The sequence below is a fragment of the Perna viridis genome, chromosome 1 (genome assembly GCF_037379345.1).
Source record: "Perna viridis isolate PV_CMFRI_1.1 ecotype Kerala chromosome 1, ASM3737934v1, whole genome shotgun sequence".
Classification (NCBI taxonomy): domain Eukaryota; kingdom Metazoa; phylum Mollusca; class Bivalvia; order Mytilida; family Mytilidae; genus Perna; species Perna viridis.
Genome location: NC_142445.1, coordinates 19,586,208 through 19,605,624, shown reverse-complemented (window position 1 = coordinate 19,605,624; position 19,417 = coordinate 19,586,208). Strand labels below are relative to the sequence as shown.

At 32.8% G+C, this 19,417-nt stretch overlaps 1 protein-coding gene across 1 annotated transcript; it reads left to right on the top strand.

Moving 5' to 3' along the window:
* Positions 1 to 10,771: 10,771 nt before the first annotated feature.
* LOC148627650 (uncharacterized) lies at positions 10,772 to 18,354 on the top strand. The gene is made up of 3 exons (XM_088576633.1): positions 10,772 to 11,204; positions 15,544 to 15,714; positions 16,197 to 18,354. The coding sequence occupies exons 1-3, from the start codon at positions 11,144 to 11,146 to the stop codon at positions 16,397 to 16,399; spliced, it is 435 nt and encodes a 144-aa protein (XP_088432759.1). The 5' UTR covers positions 10,772 to 11,143; the 3' UTR covers positions 16,400 to 18,354.
* The last annotated feature ends 1,063 nt before the right edge of the window (positions 18,355 to 19,417 follow it).

The window sequence follows — 19,417 nt, the reverse complement described above, 5'->3', positions numbered from 1 at the left end:
TGTGCTTAGTTTCGTGTTTTGTGCTTTTTTGTTGCACTTTTTTGTTTTTGTGTTGTTGTGAATAGTTTCAATTCATTTATTTTGGGCTCTTTTTACAGCTTGCTTTACGGTATCGGTTTTGCCCATCATTGAAGACCCTGTGGTGACCTGTAGAAGTTTAATTGTTCATTGCTTGGCTTTTGGTGGATCCCTGTCTCATTGGTAATTATACCACATCTATTTTTATATTTATAGACGTTACTCACGATGTTCATACATGAAAGCGCAAGAGAACGTCAGGATTATCAGTAAAACACACTATTGTGAGAAAACGTCATTTTAAGCAGTGGGGCAATGCTTTAAACTTATACAAGGGAGACGGGTAAACGGGCATTACAAAACAATTAAACCAAAGCTGCTAACTTAAGCCGGTCTCGTATTTTGAACAAAAATTGGAAGAGCGACAATTCTGTAAGCCTCAGTAAAATAGCTTATATTTCAAAACATTACGTCTTAAGGGTAACTTTGCTGAAAAATCATGATTTTTTTTTTCAAAATGACATTTATTTAGTAATAAAATTATCACCCTTCCTTTATTTTGAATCTTAGATCTTTGCATCTTCATTCAATTTGCTGTTTTCATTTTTCATACGGACACATTTCCTCTTTCCATATGGAACTAATTATATTTTTCCTGGACATTACAAGAACATCATAGAATATTACTAAAATGACTACCAGAATCTCCTTGTTTGATGAGGCAGTGATATCATTTACAATTAATGAATATTTACTTGAAAATAGTAGTTAAGTAAATATGACCGGAAATGCTTAAAAATGGTAAGTAAAACATTGGATTTTCGCTAAAGTTAATCAAATGATGTACCAACGGAGAAAAAGCCAACTGCGCGAAAATGGCCATTAACTTTTTATTGTACCAGCCCACTTTGGTTTATTATAACAATTTTGTCAGAGAAATTCAATAAATATTTCAATTGAAATTTAATCATTCAAGGTTAACTTTGTCGTACCGATATTTTATATTTGTATTTTATATTAATTATGAATGCACAATATAGTTTGAACCGTTCCAAAGTATAGGCATTGTTTAAACAGAGGTACTTCATTACTACTGTCTTATGATATTAACCTAAGAATTTAAACTGTTTCCAATCAATGAAACACTGATTTTTTTTTCTTTTGTAGTTGCTGTATGTATTTCTTGTTTTGCCTATGATGGCGTTGATCATTAGTATTATTCGTTCTTTATCCAACGCAGTCGGTATAGTTTCGCTTTTTACCCTTTGACCTTAAGGGCGCTCTTCTATGGAAACGTAAGTCACCTGATCGCAATTCTGTTTCCCGATTGGCCAAATATTGATAACTTAGTGGCGTTCAAAAAACTGTATCGAAAATTATAAATTTCGTTCGAAAAACTGTTACAGTACCGAAAATTTGAAATTGCGTGCCATGTGTCATTTTCTTGAAAGAAATGTAGAAACTTAGAAGCAAAATTTTACTGCGTCGGCTATCTTTTTAAAGATAGTACTTGTTTTCAAATATCAGTATCAGTACGATAAACGTAAAATAATCTGATGATTATAAATATGTAGATCCTAAAGTTAGATTATGTTCATTTGCAAAACGCAATGATACATAAACATAGGTTCTAAAGGAATGTCCTAATAACGATTTTGAATGACTTTCTAAGGACGGATAAGCTTAATCTTCTAAATTAGCTTTTCAGACTGGCCACATTTTCTGAAAAAAAAATGTACTTCACCTTCATTTCACTCAATTATTTCGAAGATATTATTGCAGATTCAGTGGCTAAAATACGCGATAATATTACAAAATACGTTGATATTGCTAATAGTACCCGAAAACCTAATGTACGGTTGTACATTTAGGACACACACTAGTATTTTAAATTTGATTTGATATATCTCGAAATTAACACAAGTCATTTTAAAGTAAATTTAAAAAAGTGTTAGTCCTAAATACAACACTATATCAATGCATGATTCAGACAGGACATATGAAGATTTTCCTACTATATTGTAATTAAAAATGAGGTAACCAACGATGTCATAATGAGATTTATTTGATATATAATGTATTTTCTTAATCAAGGTATTATTGTCTCATATCGTGTATCTGCCTTTTAAGCAGTTATATAATGATGAATGCCGGGTCAGCAGACTTGATATATTTTACACTGATAACCAAAAGAGTCCCTCGAACGCGGCCGTATGAGAGCTTTAATAGGTAGTCATGATAGCAGAAACCACATGAATGTCAACTTCCTAAGTACACTATGAGTGTACAATGTACAAGTGGCAAAGATGATGTATTTTTCTTGTTCGGCATATATTTTTTTTTACATTTTTTCTATAAATTATTTTTTTGTACTATTATTTCAAATAACTGGTCAACAGTTTATATTAAGTAGCTGTCTTTGTAAGAATAAAGCAAAATCTGAAAAATGTGCAACACCTCAAAAAAGGCTATATATTTTTATTTTTGTAATTGTTTTTGTAAAAGTTGTTTTACGGGTCTATATTATGAAATGTGTAATTATTCATTCAAATCTGTGTGCATAAAGGGATAATCAACATTGAAAATCAAACAGATTCTAATTTTGTATTTGAGTCATTTACAGGGTTATCTCCCGTAATTTTAAAATCTACAGTGCATTCTATGTATTTTTTATCTCCTAAGAACACGGACTATATGAAAAAAGGAATGTTGATTTCTGTTTACTATGGCAATTAAAACAAAATATAAAAAAATAAACATATGTGGGCTTTTCACCCACGAATCACATTTTGCATGATTCTTAGCTGGATTGCTATTTAATAACCTGGTATTAGTGTTTCAAATAACATGAAGTAAGCATTGCCAATCTGCAAGCACTGCATTTTCCCCAGTATGTGGATTCACTATAAGTGATGAATAGTTTCGCATGAGATTTCTTTGAAATAAGACCTATATTAAGAAAGCATGATAGAAACTCTTGCTGTTATTTAGCATTCTCTCTTTTATATATCACTTCCGGACAATGCATTTTTGTTCGCTTCATTTCGCATCCGCTTAACTTACACGTGCTTTCAAGTACTCCTGCTTAGACTTTGCTGTAGCTTGCTTTGGAAGAAAATTAAGATAAGTTTTTTTTTGTTTTGGTCGAATACTGTAAATGAATATATTGGAATGACAGCGCGAATTTTCTCACATTGGCGGTCGAGTAACTAAGGAATATATGTGCATATTAACATTCAGCTTCGGTTAACTTCGTCAAAAATAACCAGTTTTGTAATAATATAGCTTTATTTTTCTTTAACTTTGTTTTTGGTTTCGCCGTCAATTAAATGGAATCAATTTAAATCAATAAACCCTGTCTCGTTAAATATTTCGAAATTAAATGTTGATAATTAATTATTTTGTTTATAATGAGGCAAGACAAACATTCAGACTTGGTATGTCTTCGTTAAACTAACACAAGACACTTTAAATTTGCAAAGAATTAAATTGCAAATCTTGATTTTTTTCTCCCATGGGATTATTTTGCCCCATAAGATTTTTGTTTGTAATTCAATACAGTTATAAAACATATAATAACAGGTACATGTGTATAGAGAGGTATTGTGATAAGATACCAGAAAGTACAACTGTATGTTTAGATTGAATAAAGCTGTAGAATTTAAATAATTTTACATCTTTATTATTTATAAGCAAGTAATAATCAATGCTTTGTCACATTTAATAACTATATTTATTACTTTATTAAATTTCATAAGGAATACGCATGTTTTATGTATTAAATTATTCAACTTGGAAAAGAAATTTAAATGAAGCTAAATTATCTTGATAAGTTTTATTTCATGAACATGCTTTATAACAAAATATAGTTCTTTTTTTTTTGCATTGCAAAAGTACTGATATTATTGACTAACTACAAAAAATTTAGTCTTTTATAGCATTTCATTACCATATCCACATTCAACATAAAAGTATCTGTATTTTTGGCATTTTATGTCTATTCTTACAAGCAAATCATTGTATTGGAAAAAAAATATAATATGCTTCAATACGTTCTGTTCATTACTGTAAACACAAAAAGTGTTAAAATGCAAAATCAACTACTTTATCTAATACACCCCACTTTTGTGTTATAATTGGGCTGATTTTATGCAAATATTTGGGCAAAATGAGCAAATAAAAGCCTGAAAACCCTCTGCAACCCTCTTCCATAATTTCTCAGGATCTGCCCCTGATATGAAATAGATGCCCAGGCAATTTGTCAGGAATTAAATGTCTGAATCAAAGTATAACTTATCATTTTGAACCTTATACAATGCTCAAGAACCACAGTTCATAAAAAAACTATTCCGATCTGCCTAACAGTGACATACTAAAAACACCTAACATTGTCATGATTGTAAACAGATTACAGCACATCAACACATAGTAAGGTATAATAATGCATCTGATCAAAGCTTTTCCTGAATCAGCAGATATTTATTAATGGGTATTTAAGAAAATTAAAACCTTTTTTGAAATGGTGGGGTTTAGAATAAAATGAATTGATTTCTTCTGATGAATAAACGTGTAGTTACATTTTTTTGTACATTCCCATTTCAAAATTTACATGTTTGTTGCTTATGTCTAAACCCCTATAAAAATATCCAATTTTATCCTTCTGTGAATGAAGCTGATACATCTAAACTATTCCTTGAATGTCAGCACTTTAGCTTCAGTGGGAATAATATTAGCAGTCACAAGTACATGTATGTACATATATCATATTTAGATAACAATGATGATTTCTTAACAACTGTACTTCAGTATCGCCAAAAGAAGATTCTCAATTTCTCATTTGATGGTAATAATAGTAAAAGCTCATGTTATGTTCTGCACACTTTGTAGTGATAGTCTGATCGTGATAGTGTTGCTCTTAAATATAGTGTGAAAATCCTTCTACAATTTTGCAGGAATTTCTTGCTGTATACCGGTAGCTATTCTGACCATAGAATACCAGCCAATAATGATACCTAAAAATAGTTAAGAACTAAAAATGTTATAGTACTGGGCTTGATTTTTAATTAAAAAAAATGCAAAGAAAGCACAAAAATGTGATGTCAAGGTCAATGGTAATTACCCCCTAGAGCATGGTGATGGCTATGCATCATGAAAATGCTTTACAACATGTAAATTATCAAAAACCTACCTTGAAAGAGAAAAAATGTAACAACCTAGTGAACTAGTACTTATGTTACTGACTGACTAATTACTAAAGGCGTGATTGGTTAGTTTCAGGAGGTAACAACCCTCCCTCACTTTTCAAAGCCAAGCAAAGCATAATCTGTAGGTCTTCAACTCTTAAAAGTTTCTTACAAGTATTTTTAACTTATTAATTTATTCTGATTGATATGGAACTCATTCATGTACATGTATAAAGACAGAACTTAATGTGCTAAGTTGAAAACTTAACTACATGTAATATATTTCGTGTGTTCCATTAACCTGCAGAGTGCACAACATTAATAACAATTAATCATGCATATTTAAGAATACCTGTAATAAAAAGTGACCACATGCTGCTCTCACTACAGGATCCAAAACCAAATCCATCATCAGCTTGGTCAATGTATTAATAGTCATCTGGTAATATCATGTTGTCCCTACAATATACAAAGCTAAAATTACTGCATTGAATCTCCATTGATGCATTTCTTTCCGTAAAATTTCATCAAAATACATTGAGTAGTTTTGGTGGAGTTGTGCTTACAATGTTTTCACATTAAAAACAAATCAGATTAATCATCTCCCTTCTTGGGCCTAGCGCATATATTATATCTTTCCAATGTTAATAATATAAAAAATGGTTGTTATTAATTAGATTACTTTTTTATCATTCAAACAACATGCGTAAAAGTGCGATAGTCTGTGAAACAATATCAAACCTCTCAACTACTATTTTTCAAGATTAAGTGTGCTTTCTGCTAGAATACTCGTCATGATAGCTTCCTGTGTTATATTTCAAAGCAAAACTGTTTCAGCCTATTAACAATGTCATCAAGATTTTGTTAAAAAATGCATACATGTGGATGAAGAAAAATTGTTTAATTATTTAATAATCACTGAGTATTGTATGCCGGTATAAGTACTTACTGCTACAGTAAATGTGTCAAACGATAATTGCTACATGTAATTGGTCAATATTCTTCTCTAAGAATTGTGTAAGTGTCTTTCTTTCAAATATAAGTCTCCATCCTCACCACCCACTCCAAACAAAAAAACAAAAAAAAACAAGTGCCATTCAACATATTTCACTCTTTGCACACAACATATTTTATTTTAAGTTCCATTTATAAATTTAGCCCTTTGCAGGATTGTCAGGTAGTGCTTGTTCTGTACTACAAGTAAACAAATTATAAGTCTATTCCACTGAAAACTTATGACTATTTTTTTTATTAATGTTCAAATGGTGTTTAAGTGATAACAAATACCGTAATTCTTCTTTGACCGATAAGTAGCTATATGCTGGGCAGATCCAGAAAATTTATTAAAAAAATGGGCTGAATGTTCATTTTTTCCCTAAATAAGCATACATTTAAAAAAAAAAAGTTCCACCAATGGGGGTCCAATACCCAGAATCCTCCCACTGGATTTGTTGTTAAGTATGTGTTCCTAATAGTTCCTAAAAGGAGCACATACTAGTATGTACCCCAGGTCACGTGTACCAGGTTCATGTATTCCCTACTTCATGCCCGAGTTCAAAAGTAACATTTTACTTGTATTCTTACTATATATACGGCATAATAAGCATTTTTTTAATAATATGTTTTGTATCAAATTATTCTAACTAACACAATGTACATAATTCAATTTCAAAACTGCAGCCATGACACGATCAGATTATGTTGTGTGGTACGGTGTACTTTCTTAATATACATAATGTATATCAGGGGCGGACCTCGAATTTCAGGTTAGGGAGGCGTTAATAGAAGAGCCCGACTGAACACCGCAAAGTCCGCTCTTAGTACATAAAAGTTGCACTAAGACCAATAAAAAGACACTTGTCACAAGTGAAAGCACTACCAGTGGAGAGGATTTGTAAAAATGCGTGATACTCTATGTTAATTATAAAAAAGTAATTACGTCGTCAGATATTTGGTATTTTGTGCGAAGTTTTTTTTCTTCTGGCACGTGTCAGCCATTACATGGATAACAGATCCTGACCTGGACTCTTTGATGTCTACAGTTTGGTGTGGATATATGTATTTATTAGTTGAACATTGGTTTAAAACATTGAAAATCAGACATGTGGACATCCGATAGTGACTAGGTTTTCATTTAGTATTCAACTGTAGATAATTTGTTCATTAATTATTTCATGTGATTTAAAATCGTGAAAGAGTAAAAATTGAGTTGAAATTAAAACAGGAAATGATATGAAAATTGAAAACCCTTGAAAATTTATTTAACTTGGGCAATAAAAGTAAATGCATGCATTTTCGTCAATTTGAAAAAAAAAACGACATTAATATATATGAGAACTTGCTTGTTAAAATCAGCCATATAGACATTCGATAGTGTCTATGTTTTCATTAACTAGTATATTTGTGTGTTGTGGTTAACGCCCGAGCACCAATATTTCAGTTATATTCAGGCGATGAACATGAAAGGGATGATAAAATGAACATGTAATGATGATGATGAAATGAAAAAAAAGGATGGGACACAAGGATAATAGGGTCGACAAATGTTGATTGCCACAAGATAAAAGGAAGGGATGGGTAGGGTTGGCCAATTTAGCCTCCTGTGGCGGAGCGCAAAGGTTCCTACACCTATCGAATACCACAGCAGGGTCTTTAACGTGCGAGGAACGTGGCATCTTTCCCAACACGGTGCACCACTATGGTTTGCGGTCAGGTTTTCCGTATTATAGCCTGACAACCTCAGCGTGTAACACGCCAGGGGTACTCCATTCCACCACTTGGGGCACACATCCCAGTTCCTCTGTGGACAGAGCGCCTAGCCCCCGGCTAGATTTCTGAGCACTATTTAGTCGCCTTTTACGACAAGCTTAGCGCTGCTGCAGGCCTATTCTTTTGACACCCGGACCTGGACGGGGCCATTAACTAGTATAAAAACTTTATGAGACAACCTTGGATAATTTATAATTTCATGTACTTTAAAGTCGTAAAAGAGTATTGTTTTTATTTATTTTTTTTTAGAATTAACCCCTAGAATTAACAGTTAAATCTCAAAGTGTTATTATATTTTGGTCATTTAAGATAACCAATTGATTACAAATTTATCTTATAGATTTTCTCAACAGTTTATAGCAATTTTCAAATTAATTTTAAATTCATCAGTATTTTGGCCGACGAAAATCCGATAGCGGAACTGCAGGCTTTATTTTACATGTGAAATTTAGAAATTTATTACACAGGGAACATTCGATAATTCGATAATTGATTGTCATCTATATCACAAATACATTGACATCAATTTATGTCTGTCGTCTTTACTGGCAGAAGTAAGTTCTAGAGATGAAGTCGCTATGTATCCGTGGTCTTCGTCCCACAAACAGAAATCTGAAAACTAAACAAAAACGATGCGATACCAGAAGCTTATGATATGGTTGAAAAAGCAAAAAAAAAGTGCTTTAGATGACATTTGCACGATGACCATCGATGACTCGTCGTAAATGATCATTGTTTGGAACTGGAATCTCCAACTATTTGTTCACTTTAGGAGACATATTTCTACACATCAAGCATGCTGGGCTGCTAGAAAAAATTCTCTGATAGTAATACCTCCAAGATGCTATGCAATCAAAATATGGTAAAACCAGTCGAAGTGCTAACTAACCAAAGTTGCAAAAAAAAAATCAAAGCAAATACATCGTGCAAATAGCATAGGAAAGATCGGCGGAGTCAGCATGTACAATGATAAACCCAATACAAGACAGAACTCTGTCTTTTCTTGTTATCATGTTTTGAATGTTTTTTTTTATCTATTTTCAAAAAGTCAATGATTCGATTTCCTCTTTATAGAAAAAACAAACAAACCAAGAAAAACACTAAAAAAACAACAACAAAATTACTAGTAACTTTATAATTTCAACCCTAAAATCACTTATAAATTCTATTGATGATTTGGGGTTTTAACGACCTTGAATACCAATACAGGCCTCTCACGGTCGATTTTAGTGGGTTAGTAGAATTAACTGGTGTTACCTGACAGAAGGACTAGGTCAGAGTATGTCCTACTAGCGACTGGGCTGCTGTGTTGACGCTCTGGCCTACTCCCAGACCTCACGTGGGTCCGAGAGCGTTTCCCCACTCTAGTCTCTCAATGTTTGGGAGTATAATACTTCAACGTGTAGAGTGTTAAATTCCATTCTTAATTATATGTTATTTATACTGGGTAACGAATTATTAAAACACGGGAATATTCTTGGCACGTGCCGGGAGAACTTCGCACAAATGACTAAATATCTAACTATTCAATGACTATTTCTATATATAATAAGGTGCAAAATATGCTTTTTTAGATACCTAATTCAGTGGTGATACTTATATTTCAGAAAAGCATAGTATTATTGGTCTTAATGCACTAAGACCTGTCTTTTCGGTGTTTAGACGGACATTCAATAGAATAAAATGCAGAGCAGGCAAAACAATTTTTAAGGTAGAATTTGTGAAAAATCAAGATTTCAGGAATAAAAACACCCCAAATTTAAATCTTTGTATTGGAGAGACAAGGCTAATTCTACACTAAAATACGCCAATAAACAAATCCAATAAACTGCTTTTATTGTGAACTAATTACGCTAATTAATTTGGTTTGTATTAACAACGATCCAATTAAAAATAGTTGACTTCTAACAAGCATCAGTACCTGTTAATTACTTTGCATTTACTCGAATGAAACCAATCGTTCATTATATTCAATATGTCGATACAAGTGCCATATTCTTAGACGCATAATAAACTGTTTGATGTTTAGCTAAAAATGAAAATCCTTCAAGATTATAAGTAGTCATATTTCATAGAAATGAAAAAGAGCAATGCTGCATGCCAACTGGAAGAGCTGTCCGGATATTTCATTCAGGGCTTGGCGGATCCATATATTTACATGAAAAGGGGCAGTGGTTCTGATCAAGAAACTTGTATGAAGAAAGAGGCTTCAGGTAGTGACTATACTCCATGTTCCAGGCTACTACTTTAATATTTGCCGCTCATTTTTTGCGAAACTTAAATTTGAACAAAAGGAAAGTATAACCCCCGAAACCATCCTGATCTATCACACACTGTATCGTGTGTTTTTATTACGGTTACCGCCTCGTGACATCGGAAGCCCGAAGATCACAATAAAAAATGAAACTTTGTTTATAGACGATGGCATAAGAATTTCGATAATGCATTTCTTATGAATAGTGTCAGTCTGTACTCTGGGGATATTGTTTTTTCATAATAGTAATTATATTTGAATATTTGGCCATGTTTTAAAATGATAGAGCCGTAGGTGCTTCATGATTTGATCGATATGCTAGTTGTTCATCCTCTTTTCTTTTTTTCTTTTCCCCCTCCTTTGTAATACGTGTCAGGTACAAAAAAACGTCATATACAATAGTTATGATGAATTTGAGTTAGAAACATATTTTGTATCGTAATCATTTTGTTTAATGTTTTGCTGACGTAAAATTAACTTAAATTCAATACCGCAGTAGGCAATGCCAAACATAGCTAAGCATAAAGCACAAGAAAATCGTAGAGAATAATTATGCAATGAAACTACTTGATCAATATGTACACAAACGATAGTAAGATATTTTGTGATGGCCATTGACAAAACATACGTTTAACATGTCCTGACAATCGATTTCTCTAGTGAAGCAATCAACATGTCGAGTTTAATGCCATCTTTTTCTGAGTGTGCACAGGCAAATCTAACATATTCTACCGCCATTTTTTAATTGTTTGTATAGGAACGAAGCCAAAGTACGATTTTATAAATAGGTTTTAATGGTAACGTGCTCTGCGTTGATATTTAAATTCCAGAAATTGATTATGATGGGAGGAACTGAAGAGAAATGAACAAAATTCTTCTTACTAAGGATTCTATTCTTTAGAAATGATATTAATCAACTATGAGACAAAGTCTATATGGAATATTATTTCTGTTCATTGGATGTATGGTAATTGATTTCGGTAAGTGTGTAATTAATTCATGGACACGTTTTAATGTCTCAGAGCTGTGTATATTTCGAAGCCTTTGTTTCATGCATATTTACTGGTTTCATGTTATTATTTTTTTTCCACTTACCGACAAAAAAGGTATTAAGAAGTTGAGATCTTGATATTATTTATAGTTAATTAATACATTTAAGCCAAACATGCTGAAAATATCGTATATGATTTGTATAAGGGAGGATTTTCAAGGAGTTATTACCCACTTTCATTTAGATCTAAGCTGTCAGACGTCGATTTATGTGTCGATAAGGTACTGTAACTGGTACATATAGTTTGATGCAGAAAAGCACCGATTCTTTTTCTATCAAAAATGAAAAAAACATGTAAAACGTGCTAGTTTCTGCTCTGCATCGAGTGACACAGTTTACATATTATGAGGGCAACACATAGCAAGGGTAATATGGCAATATTTTTAAATGTACAGCTCTAGCACCAAATTAAATATGACATGCCACATTCATTTCGTATTGCTTTATATTTTAATCAAGTATGTAGATAATTTGTTACATCATACCTATATAGAAAAATTGAACATGGAAAATTATGGCACGTGGATGTCGAGTTAATTTCTATAATTTCTTCTACTGAGTTCACGTGAATTCGTATGAAATCCAGTGCATGGCAGATTGGGGGATTTGGTTGGGTTCCGGGGTGGAACCGACCTTTTTATTACGTGCATTTTGAGGTACAAGCCTGGAACTCCCTCTCTGGATCTGACCTGCCACTGAAATGAAAAAGGCTAAACGTATGTGTGACTGAATTACGTTTTCACTACCATAAATAAACATTTTCTAGCAACCTGCTTCTTTTCCACCAGTTTTCTGTTGTTTGTCAGTATTTTTAATCATTGGCATTTCAGCACCTAGAACTCTTACGACCAAGTTCCGGAGATATGCTCCTATGAAACTCAATACTAAAGGCTTTTATCTTCTAGATTTTAATAACTGTTCGATTATATTCCATTCTGAAGTATACTTAATTGAGTTTTGAAAATGGTATTAATTGATTAACCATGGAAAGTTTCCAATTACTAACAATGCTTAAATCTCATCTCAAACATCCAGTCATGGAAGGATATGAACACAGCTGGATCAAATGTACATTTTTTTTGTGGATAAACAAAAATGAAATAAAAGCGATTATACACTGAAAAACAAATATTATTCGCAGATGTTACAAATATACACTATGTAATGTCCTGTTAGGATCATACGTTAAAGAATTAATCATTATTCGTACCATTTTTTTTATCTGAAACAAAATTTAGCTGGCTTTTTCATCTTTGTTTCTCTCTTTCTAGAGTGAGTTTCGAATGTCAGACGCTATTCAGAGATTAAATTAAACGTCGTCCGAAATCTTCATCGTATTTATGTATTTATGTATTTTTTGTTTATGTTTTGTTGTTGTTTAAATTTGCATAATTGATTTTGTTTTCGTTCGTTGCCATTATCAATATATAAGCTTCATATGACGTTTATAAAAATCATTGTTGGCACATTTTTCAGCCCGTGTTTATTGATTCTATTACCAATGAATGGATTTTTATGGTAATTAAGGCAAGAATTTGATGATTTTGTTTTACTGTATGTCTATTGATCACGAAGGTCTGACACTGAGAACTATCATGTCTTGTTCATAGAAAGACATCATTGATATAGTAAAACAATAACGATCTGACAGAGTGATGGTGTTTAATTCTAAAATTTTGCTCAGTTTCTTTAACCAGAAAACAAAATGTCACGAGTTTTATGGTTTTTTTTTTACCAAGACCATATAATTTTTCACATAAATTAGAATAAAGTGTTTCCGAAAGCATGCGACTGTCACCCCTCTGTCTCACATTAACTGTCCTCTCTAAACCACCAAACTTATTCCTTCCAACCTTACATAAACTGTCTTCTATAAATCGCATTCTTTTTCCTTTTGTTTTGTGCAATTTCATGAATATCGCTTCTAAGCCAGACGCCTTAGAATTTCGTTAACATTCAGAGAAGGAGAAAAAACTTCACAACAGCTGGCTGACGTATGTGATTTTTTTTCCAATGCATATATTTCTATTAAACAACGTTTTCATATTTCACTACTCAAGAGTTTATAACTGATCAATAGGGTTTTGTACGAGGTTAGCAATCAATATGGTTGACGGACGGGCATTTAAACAGATTTCGTCACAGGATAATTTTTGTGCCTTTCTCTTTAAGCTGGTAGATTATTTACAATTTCATGCAACCATTAAATAACTATCGAATAACCTGAAAGTATATTCAATTTTACATTTTTGGGGTTAGTCTTCCACTTTCAAGATACAGTGTAACATTTATCAGTTCTAACTTTACGTCAATCAGATCCGACTATGATTTCATTGTCATTTATAGTTAATACCATAACTGTACAGCTTGTGTCGTGTTAAATTGACATAGGTTAAATTGATGGCTTTGTCGGGTCGTGTAGTTTCGTTATATTTGGTGAAGTGTTGATATCATAGAAGCTTGCATGAATTCGATTGATTTTCACATTAATCCTTTGGATCCAGTATATGAGCTTGCTCGCTTAGTTTTTTTTTCAATTTATTTATACATGGTGTACATGTGAAATTTCTTTGCTAAGTCAGAATTCAGACATGCACTGTCAAGTTGTGGAAGCTAGAAAATTTAAATATATCTGTTTAGGGTTACATTCCTACCAAAAATAGGGTAGGTCGGTAGGCATTTTCATTTTATTTTTTCTCAACTTAAGTTGAGCCTATATTAGTAAAATAGCATTATGTTTAAGTCATGAAAGTGTTTGGTTTTAAGTAGAAAGTTTAATTTTTAATATACACACCTATTAATCATGTCTTTTATTACAATACACTTATTTTTGTAGGAATTTTAACAAAATATAAGTACATTGTATTTACGCTTGGATTTACGTGATATAAATCAGGCTCCTATTCAAACGCTATTGTGACCTGGTTTTAAACGTACTGTCGGTTTTACCGGAAAAGATCCGCATTGTACCGGAAATTGGCGGAAATTACCGATTTTGTCAATTTTGGAGAAAAAATGTATTAGGGTCGGTCGGGGAAACCCGAAACACAGTTATTTTTTTGGCCTTATGATGCACGATCTGTGTTTTAATGTTGACTTCCGTTTCTACAAAGTCAATTAATTAAATACGGCAATTAACGGTTCTATTGGGAAATAGTTTGAACTTAAAATGATTTAATTAGCATTCAGTTGTCGTTATACGATCACAGGTGATTTCTCTAGAGAATTGAATATAATAACAGAACATACTTTATGGTCCTTTTGAAGCAAAATAATAGAGATCTTTCCTTTATCCCAAGATGATTTCTAATACTACATCTTTTACTAACGGTGAACGATGTAGCATAATTGAATATTCAAACAACCCCTGCTTTGTTGAATTCCCTTACGTAATGTACTATTGAGGTTGTTTTCCCTTTTTGAGGCATTAAGTCTAGATTAGATTATTACGATAACATGAAAGTTATGGCATCCTTGATGCATTTGTTGTCTTCATATATTGATTGATAGAGAGACAAAAATACATAACAGTATCTCGATGCAGTACCATAAATTATAATCAATTCCCGTGCAAAGGGTTAAAGCATTTACATGTCTGCCACAAACAGTAACAATCCCAACTCTGTAAAACGCCTGAATGAGCATCATGTGTTCGTAATAACAGTAGTTCTCGTACAAAAGAAAATTTCAAGTCTTTGAATAGAACATCAAGTGAAACGTATAGTGTACCAGGAAGTTGGTAAATGCACTAGCTATGAGAAGGAGATTGTCCTGTATAATAAGGTATACGTTAATCTTATACTCGAAATGGTCGAAAAACGGTCGAACTAGTGGTAAAGTAAAAATAAACATTGTAAAAAATGTGGATCGGGACAATCGGTATTGCAGAAATATGAATACAATAGTTTTGGAGATTTGAAACCCTCTCGAAATTCAACAATTTAAAAATATAATTATGATAATTTTAAAAATTCAAAAAATCAGAGTACCGAATGAAAAAAAGGCAAAATATATAAACAAAAAAGCGACAGAAAACACAATGGTCATAACCTAACCTGACAAGAAATGACAAGAAGAATGACACAAAAAAATGAATACTCAGAGACACCCAGCAAGAACTCCCCGGAATATTCTCTTGCCTGAAGAAACACTGGAACTTGCAAGGAAGGTTTTGTATTTCTTTTTATTTCATTTTGAATTAACTTTTACATTTATCAATGGTCTATTAATAAAATAAAATTAATCTATTTATGATTTAATTGTTTCAGCCTCCGCCATTGATTGTTATGTATGTGCATCGAAAAATAATAGTAATGAAGCCTGTACAGATCCATTCCATCCTCAATACAGTAATGTTAGTGTGGACTGTAGACAGGGGATAGACGGGAGATATGGTTTGTTTCCTGCCAGATACTGCATTAAAATGAAAGGAACTAGCGGTAAGTTATATCAAGTTTTTAGATTTGTCAATTTTCTTCATGTTTCTAGAAAAGTTTACCCAACAGTGCACTTGGTGTATACTCTAGTTTTTGGTGGCGTCCTCGCATAGTCTGGTCGTTTAATTTTAGTAATTGGATGCTTTTTTTTAATTGTTTATGGTATTTTGTCCGTGATTCTTCACCTTATACACACTACTGATAATAGTTATATAGTTATGATTCCAATCGTGATACTGCCGACACAAATATTACTCGCAAAATTTGTCTTGCCTCTGCGTTGTCACAATAGCGAAAAGGTTTTGTCTCGCTTCAACTGCTTCCGGTAGAGCCCACTCTTGACAAATCATATGTTATCGCCTTGGTATGCCTATTTATGGCCAATAAATAGAATAACCAATATGGCCATTATACACCAACATTGCCTTGTATAAGAATCTTTTATTAAAGAGCAATCATAAATGGATACTCTGCTTTTATTTTAGGAATAGACGGGACGGAAACTGTAATCCGCTACTGTGCAATTCATACCCTAGACAACATGTGTGGCATGTTTAAATTTGAAGGAGTTCCATATACAGGATGCATTCTGTCATGTGACAAAAGAGCGTGCAACGCATGTGCTAGAACTTTACCTAAACTGTATTTATTGTTGATCCTGTGTTGGTTAGGGAGTATGCTAAAATAACTCCGCATTGCATTGAAAGGTTTTAGTGGCCTTTCATCATATTTTAGTATCATGCAACAAGAAATGAAGCATATGTCTTGTTTTTATTGCGCGCATTGGCTCTGAATAGACATGTATAAAAGTCATTTTCAGAGTTAACCAACACATAACCATCACTAAAAATGTTAACCACTGTACTTGTTACGAGTATGATAAGCATATGATAAAACATGTACATTTTTTCATTCAAAGATGAAATTATGACAGTCTATAATATATGTCATTGTAATTTCGGCATGCTTGCATTGTTTCAGAACTGTGTATAAAGTATTAACACTGGTCCAGAGATATATTGTTTTAGAACCATTTCATTTTCCATTTGATATCTTCTTACCTCCATGACAATCATATTCTTTAAAAACAAAATGAAAACTTTGATACACGATGGTAAAACAAAAAACAAAAAAAAAAAATGATATTAAGTAACTGCACAACGCAGTACAACGCTTTATATGCGATTCGCAAACACTTTTCAAAGAAAAAAACGAAAGTCTTTCTTTAAAATTGTAGTCCTAATTTGAAGGATTCTGAAGCATTCTAGTATTTATGGTACAATGAAATGGTCTTCAAATACAGTGCTTTGTATTTCTTAAATTGTAATTACACCTTTGTAGGGTGGAGATACATTGTGTTATTTCTTATTTTACTTTTTTTAGTTTTACGCGGCAGCATAATTGTTATGGTTATTATATATGGGATGTTCACATCGGTACTTCGTCAATTGAAACTTGGCTAAAATGATCCCTTCTTATACTTGTAACTTCTCGGTAAGGGCGATTGTTTTTAGAAGGCTTATAACCATCCATCCTCCCAAGTCAGGGTATTGAGTCCACCCTCGCTTCCTCAAACCCCTGACATCACTCATTCATATTTAGCGGGTATCGTCCAGCCAATTCCGATTGGTTGCTTCCCCGGGTGCGAAGCACCAATGAAAATTGATTTGACATAAAATGTCTGTTGAAAGGTAAACAATGATACGAGTAACTGATAGTTGTAAGATGTCACAAATGATTCAATATGACCAAAAAATGACAACTGTAGATTCGCTGAGTCTTTAGCGAAAAAAATGACGTTAAGTGTATGTAGCCATTTTGTAAGTTATATCGAAGAGTTTCTATGACGAGTGATTTGATTGGATTTTGGATCCGGGTTAAATTTAGGTAACTCACTAGATGGCGTTGGACGATACCCGCTAAATATGAATGAATGATATCAGGGGTTTGAGGGAGCGAGGGTGGACTCAAAACCCTGACTTGGGAGGATGATAACCATCACGTTAATGTTAGCTCATTGATACACAATATAGTTTTGTCGCTCTCCTATTTTTGTGCGGCGTTTTACATTTGCGTCGATATGCATTACTCTTGCGCTATTTCTTTTCTTTCACTTGCGCCATTTTTTTTAAATTTCATTATAGGTACAGTGACATAAAGTTTATTTTCAAGATATTCTTTATCTTATTGGTGCAAGTGCAAAAAATAAAATCGGCGCAAGTGAAAGGATGGAAATATATCAAATCGGCGCAGACGTCATACGCCCTTTTTGTGATGTTTTATTTATGAATGAGTAGATTGGAATTGATATTATTTTTAAGAAGGACATGATCGTGGAACGTGTCTAGCCAACACCAGATTCGTATCGAAGCTGACAAACATATATATGATGTGACTACATAAATACATATGTATTGTTTTTATTCTACCCAGTAACTTGATTTATATTATACAAATGTCCTGAACCCAGTGTGAGCCCTAGAAGACATATCCAACGGTGTCTATATCTAATTTTGTGTTTAAATTTCTGTAATATTTACTTTCAATTTATACCATGATATTCGAAGATCTGTATAATACTCCTGATCTGTGATAATTACAAATATTTCAAATGAGATTCGCAAATAAAAAAAATCAAATAGTTGTTTTCTCAAAGCAGAACCGATATAGCAGTGTTATCGGGTGAATACGACATGCATAGATTGCAAGCATTGTCACAGCATTTATACTACATCCATGTAAAATAATAAAATATAAATGAAGTATGCGTCAGTTTTAAGAGACTAAGATTTAAATCGGTTGCAATTGTTTTAGGTGGCAATACATTTTCAGTTATTTCATCAAGCAATACATTTACATAACAGGTATATGTGTAAGAATCAGGCAGTGATCGAAACATGACGGTCAAAAAAGACAACAAAAAAACACCAGTCACTCTGAGAAATTTCACTTTTGAGATCTGCCACACTCTTGGGGAACAACGTGTTTTAATCTCTTTAAGATTTATTCAAATGGGTATAGATCGTTTGATGACAAATACATTTTGTACCTGTAAAAGGGTCATTATTTATGAAATTGTTTGATTGGATCATTGAGTATTTAACAATCATGTTTCAAATTTTATACATTATGCTTCATTCTTACACAGACCTATACTTATTGGTAAACCCATCCTTTCAAACTTGCGCATCAACAAGACGTTTAAAGACAAATACGTATATGGAATACATGTAGTAATATTATTTCAGGTAGATGTAAACCCTTAAAAAAGTTAGTTAACTTCAGGGAAAAGAGTTTCAATCTTATTATAATCAAATATTACTCTACCCTCCATAAAAGTGAAATGGTTTGGTGTCAGATCTTACTTGGCACATGTCAGATCGTGTATTTCATCCCGCAACCAAGCTTAAAACTGTGTCGAATAAGGCAAAGCTTTACATCAAAAACAGGAAAGGGGTAACAGGTTTAAATGGTGCCCTCGCCGATTGCTGCGCTCAAAAGATTGCTAAAAAACTATTTTAGACAATTTTGCGTGTTATTTATTTAGAAAATGTGGTTGCAGGATAAAAATAATATATGGACATTGCCGAAAATAACAATATATATTATATTGTACTCGCTTCGAAAAGTCTCAGATTAGCTCGGTGAACCCTTGCGATCTGGCTGTTCCTAAAGCTCGTCAAATAAATTTAGATATTTTCCGGCA

What these genes read in the sequence shown, in the direction of transcription:
- LOC148627650 (XM_088576633.1), top strand. Translation starts at nt 11,144, where the DNA reads ATGAGACAAAGTCTATATGGAATATTATTTCTGTTCATTGGATGTATG. An exon ending in ATGTATGGTAATTGATTTCG is followed by an intron (nt 11,205 to 15,543) that starts GTAAGTGTGTAA and finishes TAATTGTTTCAG; the next exon opens with CCTCCGCCATTGATTGTTAT. An exon ending in TAAAATGAAAGGAACTAGCG is followed by an intron (nt 15,715 to 16,196) that starts GTAAGTTATATC and finishes CTTTTATTTTAG; the next exon opens with GAATAGACGGGACGGAAACT.